At 42.8% G+C, this 21,620-nt stretch overlaps 1 protein-coding gene across 7 annotated transcripts in view; it reads left to right on the top strand.

The window, feature by feature from the left end:
* Positions 1 to 8,225, top strand: part of LOC311519000 (uncharacterized protein) — a 152,063-nt gene extending 143,838 nt beyond the window's left edge. For all 7 annotated transcript variants that reach the window (XM_084625114.1, XM_084625116.1, XM_084625119.1 and 4 more), the window contains 2 exons: positions 4,515 to 4,553; positions 5,809 to 8,225. In XM_084625114.1, coding sequence (XP_084481240.1) covers positions 4,515 to 4,553; positions 5,809 to 5,954 — 185 coding nt within the window. In that variant the 3' untranslated portion in view covers positions 5,955 to 8,225. The remainder of the gene's footprint in view (positions 1 to 4,514; positions 4,554 to 5,808) is intronic.
* The last annotated feature ends 13,395 nt before the right edge of the window (positions 8,226 to 21,620 follow it).

Here is a 21,620-nt window from a genome sequence, read left to right as displayed (position 1 = left end):
AAGCAGGTGGTGAAGTTCATGCTCTTCAAAGAGGATTCCTGACCCCTTTAGGTATCCACCTCCTACAGTGCTTTCTGTGATCAGCCTGTATTTTCATTGAGGTGTTAGAGAGAGCCCAAAGAGGCAAAGTAGCAAAACAGAGGCAAATCTCCCCCAGCCCTCCTGCACTGGGTAGCCAAATCAGTACCTTAGAAGAACCGTTAATTTTAACATGCCGTAATTAATTTTTCTACATTGTTTAATCAAAATACAGTATTTGCATTCATAATAAATGGAAAGTGATCAGTAAGAAACCAGTGAAATTATCCCTTCTTCCCTCATATTCCTAATTGCTTACTAATTAGTTGCTTCTAATGCTATGATTTCTATAATGCTATGATTTTTTGTGCTTTGTTGAATTGTTTAATATTATTAGGGAAACCACATAATGGAATAATTTGGTTCAAATGTCAGGGCTCTAGTAATGATTGTTTCCCTCATACAGTCTCTAATTTTTTTTTCTGATAAGCCTACCACCATTTCCTCTGAACAAAACTACTTCTCTTTAATAGACTATTTCTCCTACATGACCTGCTTCTCACTTTCACGCAGTGCTCTTATTCACAAAGAAATGGGACTGGAATCACAGAAAAGTAGGGCTGGAAGGGATCTTGAGAGTTCTAGTTTTTGTGTCAAAGAAACAAACATTTTGTTGCGGTCCAAATACAAGACAGCACAAAGCTTTAAGCAAGGAAGCAGGCTGGTCTGCCAACGGGCTGCTCCTGTCAGCTTTCCACCCTCTCCTTTATTCTTTCTCTCCCGCCGCGCATTACATTCTCCAACAGATAAAAGGAATACACTGGCTTTGTTTAACATTCTTATTTACCAATTTCTATCTACCGCATTCCTTGCTCTCGGGCCTTGAGCCCAGTCCTGGGAGGCTTCCCACGGTTCATGTCATCTGGGCGAGATTCCAAGGTTCATGCCCTTGAGAGGAGCCGTGTGTGCACTGCTCCTACACAACACTCCGGGTGTGCCCTGAATGTTGCCAAGTGCATGAACCTTGCATGAATGCTACAACATTTCTTCAGTTTAGGTTTAGGGAAGTTTGTCTTTTCTTCCGGTATCAACCGAACACCGAATAGACCATGAAGAAAAAATCAGTTTGTTTTATTCCACTGTAATTACACAGTGCCTGTCCTGTAGTCCTTACACAGACAAAGCTCTCATTCCTTACCTGAGTAAGGACTTCAGTGGTAGAGCTGTAGAATTAAAGTTCATGGAATCATCAGACTGGAAGGGACCTCAAGAGGACATCTAGTCCAGTCCCCTGCTCTCATGGCAGGACTATCTAGGCATCTTTTATTTTGCAGATTTTGTATGTCTCCGACGGATCAAAGTACAGAGTTAAATCTGTGTTATTTAAAATTACAATGGATTAGCATGATGGCCCAGATCCTTAACGGTATTTAGGCCCCTAATTCCCATTGGTCCAATGGGAGTTAGGATCCTAGATACTTTTGAGGATCCAGGACTGAGACCTTATATCTAGTATGCAGTGTTGTTGTCACTGTGTCAATCCCAGGACATTAGAGAGACAAGTGGGTGAAGTAATATCATTTATATATAACTTGTGTTGGTGAGAGAGACAAGCTTTTGATCTTACACAGAGCTCTTCTTCTGAAGGTAGCAGTGCACATGCCTGGAGGTGGAAACAAAGGTGCCTAGGGAATCTAGTAAACATAAATTCTGCACTGGTAAAGTTTGTAAATGACCCAAAAATTGGGGGAGTGGTAAATAATGAAGAGGGGAGGTTCTCTGATACAGAGCAATCTAGATTTCTTGATAAATAGAGCGGTCTGATTCTGGGATTTAGGTGCCTAAAGTGGCAGTTAGACGCCTAAGTCTTTCTGTGAACCTAGCCCCAAATATTCATTTAATTTCTTACTGTGTTGATTGCTTTTGTTTTCTTAATGGTAGGTTTAGTTTTAGTTTATTTCTGAAGACTACCAATAAAAAATCAAACGCTAACATGGAGGGTCAGGAACAGAATATCACATGTGGATGGAGCACCCCGTCTCATGTACTGGAGTATTACTACTAACATAGTGTCAAGTATCAGGGGGTAGCCGTGTTAGTCTGTATCCACAAAAACAACAAGGAGTCTTTGTTGTTTTTTACTACTAACATAGAAATGGGAAATGGATGTGCTGCTCCTGTGAGCAGAGCACACCAGGATATTAGGACTTAGTAGCAATATTATGGATACAGCAGCACCTGGCACAAAGGTAGAATGTTGCCATGATCTCATTTCTAGTATAATAGATATTCTGTAGCTTATAGTATTGTGTGTAGAAAAAAAGGGAAACACTAAAACAATACACCCAACAAAAAGGATCATTCTGAAAACCACTTCCCTCACTCCTGTTTTCGGGAGTAGTGTTCCTACTATAAGGCCCAGGTCCTTAAAGGTATTTAGAAGCCTAGCTCCAGCTGAATTCAGTGAGGGTTAAGCATCTAAATACTTTTGAGAATCTGAGCTTAACACTTATCTTTGCTTACACTTGCTTTTCTTGCCTAACAAATGTGAAAGATGGCGCTGTATGCAAAGGCAGAGAACTCAATTTTTCATTGATTGAACAGTAAGAAAATGTGCTATTTGCTCAACAATGGGAAAAGGAAAAGAAAACAGAAATCGCTACAGATACTTACCAGCAAAGTAGGAGGAAGAGAGATAGCAGTCATTTGCAAAATGACTATTTTAGGGCTGCTGCTGATTGGCTTGGTCAAATTTAAAGGGCCAGCCCCAGAAAGGCATGTTGGAGGGGAAAAAAGTTCCACTGGAAATATCCTCATATTGCAGTATATTAATTCAGTTGTATAGCTTCCTGGTTTATTAAACCTTGTACACTGATAAAAATATCTACTAAGTCTCCTTTAAGGTGTGAACTAGCTTACTGTATTCACACTGGAATGTATGTATTTTCTTCTAGGGGACAAATCTCCTTAATTTACTCCTGCTTTGACTTTACCCTCTGAGCAAGAGGCAGTGTGCTGCTGAAGGGGAAACCCCACAAAGCATTGTGCCAACCACTCAGAAACACAATTCCTCCAGAGAACTTCTCATATTAGTGGGGTGGAGGGTAGTCTGCAGTAGCACTTCACAGGGGGCAGCATGCTCCTCCTACTATTATAGCCAGCCACTTCTGCTGTCTGTCTGGCATGTGGGGAAAGAAAGGGAGCCCTGGCTCCAATGATTTTCTTATGGAGGGAGTGTCAGGCACAGAAACTTCTGCTCTCCCTTCCACATGCAGAGGCACAATCTGGGTATGTTTTTTTACAGTCACAAAAGAAGGATCTTAACCCGCCTAATCTTCTGCACAGCTGGGGAGGAGGGCATGCTAGCCATACCTGATTTAGAGGAACAAGAACTGGTCCTTTACATGCAAGGAGTTCCTTGATTAGCCTAAAATTTGTTGAAGCTTTTTAAACACAATAAATAACAGAACACCTGACCTCTGGTCAAAATATACAACATTTTGAGGTTGAGTACAGCATAAACTTGCTAACTAAACAGAAGAAACCAACTTAACAAGGAACTCAGGAATAACAGAATCTAGGCCATTGTCATGCTGTCTGATGCATTTGATTCAGAATGATCCTAAATATGTGACAGTTCTTCCAAGCACTTTGAGATCTTTACCATTCTTTTTTTCAGCTGCTACTTTTCATGTTTAGTACCAAGGCACATCCTATCTAACCTCTTCCTAAAGGCCAGATTATCTAAATTCTTCTAGGGGTGTCCCTCTGTCCCCCAGTAATTTAGTGGCTACTAACTATAGCTTGTAAATCAGACTTTTAAGTGAAATGACCATATAAATCGGAAGAGCTGATGATTGTAGAATGATCAGTTTTAGTATAACTTCACCAGAAAATTCTGTTGTATTATTTTCTCTGCTCCTACAAGAGCTTTGTGTAAAATGACTCTTATCATAGACCAGGGGGCCAAGCGTATTGATCCTCTGAGCCACATAGGACAATATTCAGAAGTTCGAGAGCCGGGGCACGTTTGGTGGGGTTTGGGGCTTCTGCCCCATGAGAGGCACCTGCTGGAGCTCAGGGCTTCAGTCCCACTCCTGCTGAAGCCCTGAGACCCCCCTTTCCTGTTGGCAGAAGCCCCTATCCCACCACCCTGCTGCAAGGCAGAGGTCCTGAGCTATCCCCCAAAGTGTGGTAGGTGGAGAATGGGGGAGGAGGGCATGGGGGAGGGGGCCAAGCTGCACTTTAACTGTAAAAGAGCTGCACATGGCTCGCAAGCCACAATTTGGCTACCCCTGTGGTAGACCATACTTACACCTGGAAACATGCATAAAGCAAGAGAGTTTAAATTTCAGTATTTATAGCATGTTGGGTACTTTGTCACTTTAAATATAATATTTATTGGAACTAGCAAGTGTATGACACCCTTATTACCTTGCTTGGTAAAACAAAAAGAACCAGCTATTGACTTACTTTCTTATTTTTATATCCATTAGAAGAATATGCAGAAATAATTTCCATTAAAAAAGACAAAGGTAAGTTTATAATTGGTGACTTCCTTGCTGAACATTATTTTTCCTTATAACAATCAGCGTCAACTGGATATTTTGTTGGATAGGCAATCCAGTCATTTTCAAAGCATCAAATGTATCTAGCACAGTTATCAAGTGTGGTATTGAGCTGGATAAAGAACTAACCTTCCTGTGCATCAGGCAAAAAGACCAGAGAGGGAAAAATCACTAGAGTGAATACACTTGCATTTGTGACAAACCGTGCTGTGCTCCTCCATTTGATGGGATTTGGCAGTCAATAAACAGACTTTGCATCTGAGTTTCTATTAGGGGAAGCCCTGCAGTCTGTTTCATGTTAGACAGTTACACTGAGGAGCTAAACTTTCTTATATTGAATGAACAGGAAAGAATAAGATATAGGCATCAGAAAATCAATTGTATGAGAACTAATTTCTATCTAGTGCCAGCATTTCTCCTTTCATTTTCCCAAACATGTAACTGACTAATAGTCATTCCATGAAAAACTTTAATTCCAGAGTGCAATTAACATTCAAATGCAGTTACAAAATTCAACATTCCTGACAAATTTGGTATTTCATCTTTTGACTTTGAGATGAAGACCATATTCTTCTGATCCTTTAAAAGAGCTGAGAAGGTAATGGAAAAAAAGCATGACTATAAAAGGCTGAGTCTCAAGTGGCACAAGGGTAGCAAAAATTCCCTACGTATTAAAACCCTGGAAAAGAAATACTTCCACATATGATGCCAAAGTTCTGAAGGAATGATAGGGCTGGTCATTTGGAACAGTTATTTGCGTATCTCCGACCATGAACGTTTGATAGAACTCTTCAGAGTGTTCAGAATGGGTCACTGAATTAGAGAGTCATGAAATGGATGCTTGAGTTGAAGGGCCTTTAAAGACATACAGTGAAGCCATTCCAGGAAACAAATATTCGGACAGTTAGACAGAGTATATCTAAGGGAAATAATAGATTTATGTGGGAATGTTGAATATAATATGGACCACTCTCAGTTATGCTATAAAGGTCTCAAAGCACTCAGAACATATTGACTTTAGTTAAAAATCCCATTCAGCTTTTGCTCTTGATGACTTAGAGTCTAATTTCTTACCATGTTACTCCAATGTTATGCCACTGTAACACAGTTGAAGTTAATGGAGTTACACGAGCATTAAACTGGAGTAACACAGTGGTGAGTCAGGTTTACCATCTGGAAACTGTACATATTAACAAATTGTTTGTCTTCTGTGTTTCCCTAGCTCCAGTCCGCTTCTTCCAATGTGTTTTCCTAGATGGATACAATGGATATGGATTACAATTCCCCATTACTCCAGCTCCCGGCCATGAAAAGAGTCCTGGTCATGCAAAGACTTCAGGGCGGAAGTCAAAGACACCAGGACAGTAGAGAGACATGTGACCTGTGTATTTTTGAGACTTTGCACTTTATCCCTTCTACTGAGGTCCACAGTAACTACAGTGGTACTTGGTACTGTAGAAATGTGATCCAGCAGATCTCAGGCACCTGGAAGCGTTTTTTACTCTCTGGTGCTGAGGGAAAAGCAGTGGTGGATGAACACTGTTCATCCAAACAATACTAATACTGTTCTTGAGGGAAGGCTGTGGTGTTGAAATAGTGTTTGTCAGATTGTGCAGTTTGTTTGTGCATGTGCATTTTCCTGCCTCTTCTGCTCTTCTTATTTTTCCCCTACCTGTTCATCACATCTATTTTCCATGTAGTAATTTTTAAAGAGCAAAAAATATAAATGCAAGGCTTATTTCAGTAATATTTTTTGCAAGATTACCTGGAATCCGAAGTCATATCCTGTCAATGTTCAATCAGATCTCTGACATGGAAAAAGCCTCAGTAAATCTGAAAAATGTGCTCCATGACTTGTACTATTTTTATGTATAATTGACCAGTTAAGAATGAAGCTCACATCTTACCTTTAAGCTGCTCAGTATACCATAGTAAGGTTCACTATCCAAACTATTAATGATCAGTATTTACATTTAAGTTGAAGGCAAGCAATAAAAACTTGCTATATTTTTCCCTTATGTATATGTAAAATCGTAACACCTCACTTTCCCTCTCATTTTGAGATCTGGGGAAGTGAGCCAAGGTGGTGCTGGCAAAGGAGAGGTGAAGCAAGGAGGTAAACTGTGAAGATCTCATGAGTGGGAAGGAAATTCTTTTACTTCCTCTGTCTCTTCTTGGACAAAGTCATTATCAATTCAGCACAGACTGCAGATAGATCATGCTGGCCAATCATTTGTTAGAAAAAGTCAGACAGGAAGCTATATTATCAGACACTACTTGTGAAACAAAATCAAATTTTCAAGTAAAATGCCAACATGATATAATCTTGGAGTAATCAGCAAAAACAGGGCACGTGCAAGAAATCTTTATGGTTAATTTTACTAGATGAGCTGGAAAACCTTATAAGTTAATAGCTGGGCCTCTGTCAAAGTGCACTGTATTGTCAGTTACTTTTAGGATGCGTGCTGCAAGTAAACATGCCAGTCCTCAACCATCTTGTTTATTTCTTCTGATAGTGTGGATTATCTGTTAAAGAAAATGGATGCCCTGGTACTTGACCTATGTGAAGGTGTCTGATTGTAAATCAGTGTTGTGATTGTCTGTACATGTCTAGCAATGTAAATAATAATGCATTTTTGCAAGCTGCTATTTTTCTTCCTTACTATATTTATGAATTTAATCTGTGAAACATGCAGCTGTGATCCCAGTTTCATAGTTACCATCTGAAATACCATGAATTTTAACCTGGTAACTCATGAAATAGATCTACTCACACCTGGTAACCCATATATAGCTTTTTTTTTTTCAGTATAGTGCAAGATAACATCACCATAATACCGATGCTTATCTCGATAGGAAGATTGACTTACATGGGTTTCAGATAACTATGTCCCAGAAGGACTCAGGCAATTTATAATGGGATGTGGAGTTTTTTACCTCTAGGTCATTGGGTCAGATTGGTAATGGCTGAAAGTTGTTACTTTCTGATTGATGCTCAGTGGCCTATGTGAAATGAATTCTTGGTCTTAGCACACTCTGTGTTATGCAGGTACCTGCCTCTCAAAATCTACCATCCCACTAGATGTCCTTGGCAGCCGTTTAGAAACTCAACTCCCATCTTGTGTCTGGGGGTTGTTCTTCCCAGTCAGGAAGGGGTCACACTGGGGGTGTGGGTGTAGAGTGCTCTGACTCTGCAGTAACCAGAGCTGTAAGCTTGGAACCTTCCACTATGAACAGCCAACTCCCATGATTTTTTTCAGCAGGCCTTCTCCCCCGCCCCCCTGGGTCCCCATCCCCTCAGTGTACCTTTTGTGTCTCACCACAAATTGTGTGTATTTCAGTGTGTCGTTACACAGGTTGCTGTCCTATGATTTTCCTACTAAGGCTGTCTTAATGAAGGGATTATAACTTTCAGAAGGTCAGCTCATTTAATTCATAGCTTTAGCCAATTCAAATGATCAGCATGACATTTTAATTTTTTATATAGTCACAAGCTGTTGGGTTTTTTAGCTTTTTTTGACACTTAATTTCCCTTTTTGCTCATGATGACTTGGCTGTTTCTCCCATTGTGATTTAATTTGGGAAAGTACAATGTTTTTTAAGGGCCTGTTCCTCTAGCACAGTGGTTCCCAAACTTGTTCCACCACTTGTGCAGGGAAAGCCCCTGGCGGGCCAGGCCGGTTTGTTTACCTGCCGCGTCCGCAGGTTCGGCCGATCGCGGCTCCCAGTTGCAGCGGTTCGCTGCTCCAGCCCAATGGGAGCTGCTGGAAGTGGCGGCCAGTACATCCCTCGGCCCGCACTGCTTCCAGCAACTCCCATTGGCCTGGAGCAGTGAACCGTGGCCACTAGGAGCCGCGATCAGCCGAACCTGCGGACACGGCAGGTAAGCAAACCGGCCTGGCCAGATAGGGGCTTTCTCTGCACAAGCAGCGGAACAAGTTTGGGAACCACTGTTCTAGCATTTCAATTAGATATCAGATTGGCTCTGAAGAAGTAAAACATTTGATCCTTGCTTCAATGGACAAGTGATGTAAATCTGACCAAAGACAATCACTTCCTAATCTTGGCCACTGACGTGAAAACTACTGGACGCTCCTCAGTCAAAATGGCAGTCCTTTTTCTTGGGCCTTCATAAACTGAGTTTATCTGAAACCTTAACAATGCATTACTTGAATTGCATGGCTTTACTTAAATCAGATTGAAATGTTATTAAAATGTATGCTTATTCTCATCAGTTTTGGAAAATAAAACATATCTGCCTCTGGCTATGGGATTTTTTTTTTTTTATGAATCCAAGAATGGGGAAAAAGGATTTGTAAAGGTAACTTGGTTCACCCATGTTCTGGGTGCACACAAGCCTTCTGAATTCGGGAAAGAGTATCGTTCAGCATGGGGGATATGCTTGATGGGCAGTTTCCTTTTAGAATCATAGAAAATTAGGGTTGGAAGAGACCTAAGGAGGTCATTTAGTCCAACCCCCTGCTTAAAGCAGGACCAACACCAACTAAATCAGCCTCACAAGGCATTGCAAGATGAATCCATTCTACCATACATCACTCCTGGATTCCGCTTTGGTTTGTAGAAGGCTTAATGACAGAAGGTCTACATAAGAATCATACAAATAAATGAAAAATATTATTAAAATGTTCATATAAAACATATTAAACCACACACAAATGTTCTTTCCAGTGACTAGTCAGTAGTCCCCACAATGGGCAGTATGGTCTCTCACCAGCAGACAGAGAGAGACAAGGATAACAAAACTTTGTGACATCTGCCCTTATGAAGGGAACTGTATCAATCCAGTTGACTAGGTAGAAGCTTCCACTAAGGAGGATTTTGTCTATTATTTTCTATCTTGTCAATATTGTTATTGACCAAATATAATATATATATTTTCTGTTACTTTCTTTTTTGTCAGTAAGATTAGACCTCTATTTTTAGAGGTCTCAGTCCCCAGAGCATCTGCTGAGGTTAGTTGGAGCTGTTGGTGCACAGGATTTCTGAAACCAGTCCATGAGGGATCTCTGTGAGACCTCCATACAGAGTGGGCTGCTGGTCTGTGTCTCCTGCTCCTCAGACGTGGTTATCATTCTCAACAAACAGGCCGCAAAAATTAGTCAACTTTCAAACTCCTTCCAGCACAGAGACTGGAGACTTGGTTTAGAGGACTTTTAAAACAGGCACCTCTGCAGAAGAGCAGATTAGATACAAGCGGTGTTATGGTTATTCACCGGTCCTCTCCAGGGTCTGAGTCTTTGTCTCCATCCAGCAGACTGAGTCCCCACTGATAGCTCAAAACTAGATAATCACCAATCCTTAAAGTTTGTTGTCTGCTCTTCAAGAGCTGGTATATCTGAATGTTCAGTTCAGCACTGAGCAGGCAAGTCTGTCTTATTGTCCGAGCCATATGTCCTGGAGCGTGACAGCTCGGCTTGCGCCACTGGCCATAATTACAGGCTAGGTATACTCCAAGTGGTGGGCTCTGTGCAACCTGTACCATTGGTGATCCCATACACTCACTTGCACAGGTACCCTTATCCCAACTAGGGCTGCACTCAGCCTTTCTGTCTCCTCCACCAGACTGGAAACTAGAAGTTGCAAAATGATGGGATTACCTTTGGCACCCCTTTCTCAGGCAAGAGATTTTGCTTTTAGGAGAGGGAGAGTGCTATGGACCATCACGCCTTCCTGCTGAGCAGGATTCTCCCACTGCCACTGACCTCTTCCCTCATTAGGACCTGGAATGAACAGTTGCTTTGGTAGGGCCATGCAAGTTCCACTGGTGTTAGTTCATCCTATTGCTAATGAAGTATTTTTGTCCACACATATCACCATGTAGGCTGGCCTTTTAGTCCAAGAAACTCAACTTGGTAGATGGTGGCACAAAAAAATGTTATCCCCAAGCAGAGAGTATGATGCTAATCAATTACCTAGACACCATAGCCAGGAATGCCCTCTTACTCTTTAGTCGTGAACTGCAGGGCAGGGTGGCGAGAACTGAGATTAACAGTGTGACCATAGTAATTTGTATATATAACCAAGGGAACACAACGGGCGGGGACATAGTCACTGAGGCCCCCTGTATAGTCTGCTAGGCCAAAAGCACTCTGCTCACCCCATCAGTAGTGTATGAGCACTGAACTATAGTGCACAGTGGCTGAATTCCGAACAGCTCCACCAAAACAATGAAGATGCCACATTTAGAGTTCATCCTAATATTTCAGATGCCACAAATGATCACTACGGTGAACAATAATAAAAATGGTTTTCATAAAACCATTTATTCAAGGATCTCAACGCACTGTACAGCTATCACTATCCCTAATTTACATATAGAAGATTCCAGCCTTCTGCTAGGTCTAAGAGTATCTAGCAGCAGAAGCTGCTCTACTTTCACCTATGGTGGTCAAACCTGACACCTGTCTTCCATGACCTTCTGTCTGAAGAGCAAAGTTCTCAAGGTAATAGTGCTGTCCAAATCCATGCTCAATTTGGCAGCTCTGGGCCTGGGATCATGGAACCCAAAACTCATCTCTTTTCTCTCAACAAGCAGTTCTCCATGAGTACCCACCCTGGTCATCTGTATTTGCCAGCTTGACTCTTGAGTGGTTGGGCATGAGAGAAACTGGTCCCTTGGAGCAGGTGGTAACCACAACACTGGGTACATGCAGAAGTCTATATTTATGCTACAAGACCTTTCTTGTTTTCAGGGCCTATCCAGAGAAAAACAGATGAGTCCCCTTGGCTTCTTTACTGACCTTTTGCAATTCCTCCAGAATGTCCTGGACAAGGACTGACCGCAAATTTGTTATGGTTCCAGATTTTGCTGTTAGCGTTAGTCAAGGAAAGGCTGAATAGTCATTGTATGTTTTAGCAGAGTTAATCTGGAAGTAGCCAGAGTCCTTTAGCAGTTAACAAAATTAAGTTGAGGTTCCAGACTTCAGTAGGCAACCCAGACTGTAACCTTGTCCTGAAGTCCATGAGACTAGCTTGCTATATTTTCTGGTCAGATCATTGGCAAGCCGTAATAAACTAGCCCTATAAATTCAGGTCAACAGTCTATAGGACCTTTACTTGTCATCCCTCCAAACCCTGGATTAAAGCACCAAATAAGTTTCTCATTTTAAAGAAAACATTCCTGGTGAAATCTTAGCCAGGATGGTGACAGAGTTACAGGCCCCTTTCTCCCAAATGGGTCATGGGGAGGCGGGGGCAGGGGAACGGGACTTTCAAAAGTGCCAAACTCACTTCAGAGCATAAGTCCCATTGAAAGTCAATGGAACTGGTGCTTCTAATCACTTAGATACATTTGAAAAATCCCACCCTACGAGCTTCTGGTACTGCATCTATTTGTCACTAGGACAAAGCAGTGAGCAAAAGAGCCCTTTACATCCTTTCGAAGGGGCCTTCCAACTTCAACCCAGCTCAGGAGGTGGTCTGTCTTTTTATCCATTTTCCAGAAGCAAGAAAGAGAAAAGATTCCTAAATATGAGGCAAGTGTTTTCCATATACCTGACAAGGACACGAGACATCAGGAGTTCAGACAATCTGTTCATCCTGCATGGAGGGCTCCAAAAGAGCTGGAAAACCTTTGTACAGCCACATAGGCGAAGAAGCAGATTATTCAGTTATGGGTAAAAAGCCTCCCTTAGCCATCAAAGGTCACTCAAGAGATGCCTCATACCTTGAATTAGATAAGGCAAATACATGACTATCCTTGTACACTTCCTGCCTTCACAACAGGCTTGGTGTGTGGAGGCCTGTGAAGGTCTCTTCCTGGGGAGCCACATCCTCCAGGCAGCAGTCTGTCAACATCCCTGCACATGTCATGTGCGTGCCCTATGTTGGTTATTGCACTCGATATTTCTACAGCATTTATCCAGCTAGTGACAGGAGGTTGTATTACCCTCAATCTGGACTGACAAATTATTGGACAAGATTAGCAACTAAGAGAGTGACCTTTCCTGGTGTGTGATATAGCTCATTGGTGCAATGCTAAAACTATCTCACAGTTTGTTCCTAATTGGAAGTACATTTGTTCTAGCTATTGTAAGCAAAGTGACATGCAACAGGACAAGAAAAAAAAAGAAAAATCCTTTTGAAATCAACCCCCCAAACTGAATAATTGCAGTTAGTGTGGAGGATAAACTGAAACAATCCCATCCGTTTCTTGCTTTATTCATGGACAGGCACCACACAATGATGGCCCTGCAGCATTAATCAGACCAACTAAAAGAAGAATAAAGTAGAGATGTTTACACACCTCTATTTTAAAATATTTGTATGGGGTGATGGGACTATGGAGATGGAACTGCACATTAATTATAGCAGCCATCTTCCATGCGTTTCCTTTCAGAAGATGAACAAGGCATGGTGGAAGCCCAGTACTCCATGCTGTTATATTAGAGCCAGGCTGTAGCATTCAAACAAAAAGCAAACCAACAACAACAAAAAACAACCCACCAACAAGCCAAAATGATGAGAGCTTTCTCTGCTTCTCTCTCTCTCTCTCTCTAACTAGCTTATCTTGTCAGAGTTGACACAGCCACCCTTTCTTCAAACAATGGATTGTTTTTTGGGAGTAGAGGAGGGAATGATGAGTGATGGATCTGTCTTTCTTTGATCACTGTGATGAGTCTCAATTTCCAATGAGAAGGTCTGAATGAGCCATTGCTGCATGGGAGATTTTAAAGCATGTGGCTTTTAACTGTATGTTCTGATGCTATACACACATATATAACCAAAGGTCAGCCAGTGAGAATGATGGTACCCACCTTGGCATAATGAGATATCCAGGAAGTTTGTAAAGCAGAACAAGAAAACTGTAAATTGTCAGTCAAATTAATTTAGCAGGGTCATTCTTTTAAACAAAGTAGCAAAATATAGAAATGATTTTAAGGCAGCAGAATTAGAAAGCTTCTAAGAAAAGGTCTGGGTTTGTTTGTAATTTTAAAAATATTGTTATCTTCTTGTTTAGCATGAACAAATCCTCTCCTTGTAATTGTCAAGCCTGTTTTTTTCAGGATATACCACAGAAGAGGTTAGCCTCTCCTGGGACCAATCTAGTGTCCATTGGAGTCAGTGGACTTCTATTGACTTCAGGGGTGCTGGAACAAATTGTACAGTGTGGGTGCTGAGAGCTATTAAACCAAACTGTAAACCCTGTATTTAAGGGGTGGGCAAACTTTTTGGCCTAAGGGCCACATCGTGGTTGTGAAACTGTATGGAGGGCTGAGCAGGCAAGGCTGTGCCGCCGCAAATAGCCTGGCCCCGTGCCCCCATCCGCCCCCTCCCACTTCCCGCCCCCAACTAACCCCCTCAGAACTCCCAATCCATCCAAGCCCGCCCCTGCTCCTTGTCCCCTGACCCCCCTCCTGGGACCCCCGCCCCAACTGCCGTCCCAGGACCCCATCCCCTCTCCAACCCCCACTGCTCCCTGTCCCCTGACCACCCCAAACCCTATCCACACCCCTGCCCCCAGACAGGTCCCCCTGGGACTCCCACACCTATCCAACCCCTCCTGTTCCCTGTCCCCTGACCCCACCCTCAGCACCTCCACCCCATCCAACCTCCCCCTGCTCCCTGTCCTCTGACTGCCCTGACCCCTATCCACACCCCTCCCCCTGACAGCCCTCTCAGGACCCCACCCTCTATCCAACCCCCCCTGCTCCCTGTCCCCTGACTGCCTCCCTGGACCCCCTGCCCCTTATCCACCTCCCACCCCAGCTCCCTGCCCCCTTACCATGCTGCTCAGAGCAGCAGGAGCTCGCAGCCCTGCCGCCTGTGCTGCCCGGAGGAGCAGCAGGCCAAAGCATGCTGAGGCTGCAGGGGAGGTGGAGATAGTGGGGGAGGGGCCAGGAGCTCAGGGGCTGGACAGGACGGTCCCATGGGCCGGATGTGGCTTGTGGGCCGTAGTTTGCCCACCTCTGCTGTATATGATGGAAACTACTTCCAACCAGGAGGTGCGGCATCACCCCTAGATCCAGCACCTATGCATTTGGCTCCTAGATGCACTTTTCTTTTTTTAATTATTATTTCTTATTTAAATTATTATTATTATTATTAATAAATTATTTCACTAATCATTTTGGGAAGCAGCTATAAACAAGGGGGAAGAGGGGAGAAAACTTGAGCACCAGAAAAGAACTCTGGGGTTTTTGCTTTGTTTTTTTAACAACTTTGTTCTCAAAGTTAAAATAAAAAGCACTCAGCAAATTAGTGACCATTGACAATGAAGTTACCAAATGCTAAATGTCTCAGAAAATTAAACGCTAGTGTGCTTTAGACCTCAGCAAAAAAGCCTCTTGGGTACATTTAATTCTGCTTGGAAATGCTGTAAAACTGTAATTTAAGAAAAACCAATTAAAGCAGGTTTACAGCAGGTTGCTGCTATCCTGTAGCCTCAACTAGAGAGAAGTGATAATAATGCTAAGTCATTCTAATTCAAAATTCAAAATGGAGAGGTCCTGTAAGACTGGAGAAGGGCTAATGTAGCACCCATCTTTAAAAAGGGGGGAAAGGAGGAGCCAGAGAATTATAGACCAGCCAGCCTGACTTCCATATGAGGGAAACTACCAGAGCAATGTATAAAACATTCAATCTGCGAATACCTGGAGAATGAAGGGGTAAATCACTAGCAGCAACAAGGATTTCCCAAGAACAAATCATGCCAAACCAGCTTGATTTCTCTCTTTGAGGGGGTAACTGGTCTTGTACATAGGGGAATGCAGTGAATATAATATACCTGGACTTCAGCAAGGCTTCTGACACAGTCCCACATGACATTCTGATAAGTAAGCTGGAGAAATGTGGGCTTGGCAGAATTACCATTAAGTGGCTACATAATTGGTTAAACAGCCACAAAGAGTAATTATTAATGAAATGCTGTCAGGTTGGAAGGAGGTCTCAAGTGGAGTTCCACAGGGATCTGTTCTGGGGCCGGTGTTGTTTAACATCCTTATTAATGACCTAGATGTAGGTATAGAAAACATACTGATCAAGTTTGCAGATGACACAAAGCTGAGGGTGAGGCCAATACTTGGGAGGAAAGAACTAAAATTCAAAGGGATCTTGATAACTTGGAGAATTGGGCTATAGACAACAAAATGAAATTCAACAAAGACAAATGTAAGGTGCTACACTGAGGAAAGAAAAACCAAATGCAGAGTGGGGGGAAACTGGCTTGGCAGCAGCATTGGTGAGGTGGATCTGGGAGTTGTGAGCAATGAGTCAGCAATGTGACACTGTTGCAAAAAAAGCAAATGCAATTTTAGGTTGCATGAACAGAAGCATAGCAGGTAAGTCACAGGAAGTGATAGTACTGCTCTACGCAGTGCTGGTTAGGTCTCAGCTGGAGTACTGTGTCCAATTTTGGTCACCAATGTATAGAAAGAATGTAGAGAAACTGGAAAGGATCCAGAGGTGAGCAACAAAAAAGGTCAAAGGGATGGAATGCCAGCCCTATGAGAAGAGGCTGAAGGAACTGGGTATGTTTAGTTTGGAAAAGAGGACATTAAGGGGGGATATGATAGCAGTCTTCAGGTACTTGAAAAGCTGCCATCAGCAAGATGGAGAAAAGTTGTTCTCTTTTGCCACAGAGGGCAGGACAAGAGGCAATGGGTTCAACCTACAGCACAGCAGATTTAGATTAAATCTCAGGAAAAACTTCCTAACTGTAAGAACAGTAGGACAATGAAACAAACTGCCTCGGGAGGTTGTGGAAGCTCCTTCACTGGAGGTTTTCAAAAGGAGGCTGGAGAGTGCTCTGTCTTGGATTATTAGACACAACAAATCCTGAATCTGAGAAGGGGTTTAGGCTAGATGACCCTTGCGGTCCCTTCTAACCCTCTGATTCTATGAAACCTCCTGCACATTTTTCATTTGATTCTTTTCTTCTATAAGAAGAATGTGGGCCAGAGACCTGGAATATTTTGGAGAATTGAAAATGTCATTTTGTTAGAAAAACAAGGCTCTCCATATAAAGTGAGGTTAAAAAAGACAAAAAAAAAAAAACAGACATTTTGGGTCTGATTTGTCCTGACTAGCTACTTTGTATGCAGTTCCAGGGGCATTTGCATGAAGAACGAACTACTCTCTCACTTCATTCATCGTGAATAAGGCCAGAAGAGACCATTAGATCATCTAGCATGATCTCCTATATAACACAATCCATAAACTTTCAGCCAGTTACACCTAGACTGAGCCCAATATCTTGTGTGTGGCTAAAGAATAACCTGCAGAAGAGCCTGTAGGGCCAGCCTGTGAGATATTTTTAGGGTCGTCTGCTTTTCTCCTGCCTTGCTGTCCATATTTTCTGACTAAATGAGGGATGTCAATCTGCAGAGTTCAGTACATTTGCTAGTGGGCCAGATCCTCAGCTAGTGTAAATAGCGTATTTCCATTAATTTTAGGGGTGTTATGCCAGTTTACACTGGCTGAGGCTTCAGTCCAAGAATCCCAGCTATATGTATACATTCCCAAAACTGGATTTCGCCTTTTGTGATGGCTCTGGAGAGATAAAGAACAGAAGGTGACTCATTCATGTGAACTCTTTTAGGGGAAAGGAAAGTGGGATGGCTGCAGAAGTGTTTAATTTTAGAATAATGAGATATAGGCTCCAGTACCAGATCTCAGCTTTGGACTGTGTGCACTGGTCAAGGGATTGGGCAGTCCTTTAAAATAAAGTTTTCTGTGATGCTTCTTGGGGATATCCAGGGTTGTGAGGCACCTTGCTACCATGTGCCCTTAGCATGAGGAACCCTTGTCTACCTGCAGTGGGTCAGCTCCCCAGCTCCACCAGCCACAGGTAACACCCCTCTCCGCCCATGCAGGCTCCACTGTCCCTCTTCAAGTTAGTGATAGGCACGTTCCAACCTCCAAGCCCTCCAGGTGTCTTCCTGTTCCGTTGGACATTCATAGATGTGCTGCTTCCCAAGAAGCAGTATATCCCAGCTTCACCTCAGATCACCACTTCACTTAACACACAGCACTTAGATATGATTGTAGGGAAAACAAGCAAAAACTTATTCAACAAACAGAAAAGATTCATGTGATAGCAAGTAGAAGTATTGGAAACAAATGGTTCTACATAAAATAAAATCAGAACACACATTCGAGAAGCTAAACTTATTTAACTAGATACTTTCATGTCATATACAGCAAAGCTCACCCCAAAGTCCTTCCAGCATTTTTCAGCCAGGCCTGACTGTGATCTTTTTTTCATGAGATAAAACACTCTACTAGTTTGCCCCCTAGGTAAAGGATCCTGGGTGTCTCTCTGCAACCCCAGATATATTAAAACGGTCCTTTGCTCTTTATTCATAAACCAGACACCCTCCTGCTGTGTGTTCCTTTGCGCAAATTTCACAAACTCCTCAGTTTCAGAATCTTGATTAAGTGGTGACTCAGTATCCTAAAAGACTTACAATGTGAGCCACACAATACACAATGACCAGACAGAGAGATAAGCATCTATTACCCTCATTTGCCTGAAAGGAACCTGTCCAAGGCACTACACCTCCTCATGACGTGAAATTAATTTCAGGTTTTAAGAACATAAATTCCAATATAGATACATAACTTCTTAAATATTAGCCATACATACATTTCACCTTGATTAGGGTGGCCAGTGGGCTACTGGCTCTCGCTAGAGATCTTACATGCCACCCTTTGGTGAATTATTGTGCATATATATCAGAGGTGGGCAACCTATGGCCCGCGGGCCACATCCGGCCCACAGGACCATCCTGCCCTATCCTTGAGCTCCCCGCCGGGGTGGCTAGCCCCCACTCCCTCCCCCGCTGTTCCCCCTGCCCCGCAGCCTCAGCTCACGGCGCCGCCAGCGCTCTGGGCGGCAGGGCTGTGTGCTCCTGCAGGGCAGTGTGTCTGGCTCTGGCCGGGCGGCACGGCTTCCAGACATGCTGCTCTGAATGGCAAGGAAAGGGGGCTGGGAGGTCCCGGCAGGCAGTCAGGGGACAGGGAGCAGGGGGGGGTTGGAAAGGCATGGGAGTCCCAGGGGGGCCTGTCTGAGGGAGGGGGTGTGGATAGGGGTCAGGGCAGTAAGGGGACAGGGAGCAGGGGGCTTGATGGGGGTGGGGTCCCAGGGGGGCGGTTAGGGATGGGGGTCCCAGGAAGGGGCAGTCAGGTGACAAGGAGCAGGGGGTGGTTGGATGGGTTGAGGGTTTTGAGGGAGCAGTCAGGGTTCGGGAAGTGGGAGGGGGTGGATAGGGGCAGGGCCAGGCTGTTTGGGGAGGTACAGCCTTCCCTACCTGGCCCTCCATACAGTTTTGCAACCCTAATGTGGCCCTCGGGCCAAAAAGTTTGCCCACCCCTGATATATATGATCCAGTGGACCCCTGTAAAACTCTATGCATCCCTGTGCTCTCTGCCAGTTGGCCTCAAGAAGTCCCTGGGTCACATCTTCCAAAACTCTTCCTCCTGATTCCCCTCAGAAAGTTCAGCCCAGTGGCGGCGGCTGGACTCACAGTGCCGCTGCCCAAGTCTTCTATTTGGGTATCCACTCTGCTACTCTTGCAAGCAGCTTGCAGACTGGAATCTGCTTTTGTTTTTTGTTTTTTTTTAAGTAAAATAGCTTTGATGGACATCAGCCCCAGACCAAATCCATTGACGTACCCAGAATAAATCTGCTGGTATGGTACTAGAGGCTTCTGCTCTTCTTTAAAATTAACATTCTCTTTTTCTTTCCCACTCCCTCCACACTGCACTGCTGTCATACTGATCGACAGACTTTGCCACAAAGTATTGCATCAATTGGCTGGCTCTGACCAGCCGTTATATAAGGGGTTTTTTTAAAAGGTCATTTCAATACACACTTGTAATCCCTAAACCATTCCAAGTATCCATTGTCTCAGATGCCCATATAACTAGGGGAAAAGAGTTTCTTTCAATTTGGTCTAATCACTATAGAGCAAAGAGGGGACTATTATGTTAATGACACGGCAGATGAAACGTTTCCTAAAATTAAATTAGCAAGCGCATTCAATTACACTCCAGCCCCTGTGAACTTAGTAGGCAAAATTGTTACCAACTCAGAAAACATTCATCCATGCTTCCAACCACCTTAAAGAAAATAATTTACTATGTTCAGTGTGAGGATTGGTTAAACTTGGTTATTGATTAAAATCAGCCTCCTTAAAGTGGAAGCTAATTAAAATAAAATATGTCCTACTGAGATATTTGTTAATTAATTCTGTTGGCCATTCAAGTGCTGAGTGCCATTTACATTTTCCTAGGACTTTATTTTCTCCAGAAAGATGAGAGCTCCCTCTCTCTCTCTCTCCCTCTGCTGGCTGTTCCCAATGCATTTTAGGAAAGCAAAGCTGAAGAAACCTGATAAATGCTGATGCAGTAGCTACTAGACAGAGAGTACATGATTCTGTGAGGTGTTGAGGGTCCGCTCCTTCCACTGGAAACTGAAGTTGTCCCCTTCCCTCACACCAGTTGGTCAGCATCTCTCAGGATCAGGCTTTTAGGTTGCCATGAACATAAGGAACACCATGTGTCTCTCCCTCTTAGATTGTGAGCTCTCTGGGGCAGGGACTTTCGTTTATTTTATATAGGTGCTATGTATTTGTGTCACAATGGGTCACTGATATGATTGGTCTCAAGGTGCTCCCACAATACAAATGAATTAAATCCAAACAAGGGTATCGAGATCTGGCCCTTAACTATTAGTGATTAAAATGGAAACTTCTTTAGCATGTGTGGGTCAAATTGGAGTTTTGTATACTTTGGGACAGGTAGAATGGCCAGTGATGGACTTGTCCAGCTTAAGAAATGGAAAAAGATGTGGTTTAATGTACAAATATTTGATTTCCTCTGACTGAGCTAACTCAATGTCCTGTGTGCCTATAAGTTTTCAACATGGAACCAATTTTATGGAAGTCGAAAACCTCTTAAAATAGAGGCTTGTACTGTAAATACAGAACATAGTGTCACTATAGTAGTTAATTTAATGCATTTGTGGTTTTAATGTGTTCTTTGAATGCACATTTTCCCAATGTTTAAAACACAGTGAGGATCTCTTTAATGACATCTGGGAAAGGATTTCCATTACAAAGTGATTTTTAAGGGTTTGAACTCGTTGATAAATCCAATTAAATTATTATTTATATAAAAACCTATAGTCAAAATCATGCTGACAAGAATACTCTAATAAATAAAAAGACATTTTGTATTGGCAATTTAGCAAAAGCTTGGATTTATGTGATGAAAATAAGGAATGTGTGGTGAAATTATCTTTCAGTCAGTGACTCACTGATTAACATAAAACTGTAAAGCAGACTGTAATATTTTTTGGGCCTCTACATTTATAATGTAGCAAGTAAAGAAGATCTGTTAGCTTATAGACAAGCTTTGATCATCCATTTTACATATAAAAACGGGGAGAGAGGGTTCTGAGGAACATATATGTGAAGAGGTGTTATGTGATTTGTGTTGCAACAAAGTCTATTTAAGCATTGCTAAGAGTATTGATGTGACACATGCAAGCTTCTGGCCCTCAGGCGAAGATGTTCAGAACTGGAATTTTTCATCATTCTGTCTCGCCTGTTTTATTTATTTTGTTCATTTTGTGTGCATTTTTATATTGAATTAGTCAGGGAGTCTCCAAGTCCATGTCCAAATTCATCATTTCAGAAAGGGGAACAGAGAACAGAAAGGGGCACAGGCAATGTAAGGAAATTTAAATGATGAACATCCTTTCTGAGCCTGGGAAAACAACAACTGTAGACACCTGCCCATTAACCACATTGCCACACACTGCATTTCAGTGGGAGTTAGGCACCCATTCGTCCTTTTGAAAACCTAGATCTGAATTACTTCTCCTAGACTTGTGCAAATTTGGGCTCAATTCAGGAAAGCCTTCAAGCTTGTGCTTCTGTCCATCCATATTCAGCAAAACACATGCTTAAAACTGAACATATTTGTTGACTGAGGGTCTTGGTGTCATCTTTGACTCTTCTGTCTCCTTCCATTGCAACATCTATGCTGTCGCCACAGCCTCTGCATTTT

This window comes from Lepidochelys olivacea, assembly GCF_965140295.1.
Source record: "Lepidochelys olivacea isolate rLepOli2 genome assembly, chromosome: 3".
Lineage (NCBI taxonomy): Eukaryota > Metazoa > Chordata > Testudines > Cheloniidae > Lepidochelys > Lepidochelys olivacea.
This window is presented reverse-complemented; position numbering and strand designations above follow the sequence as displayed.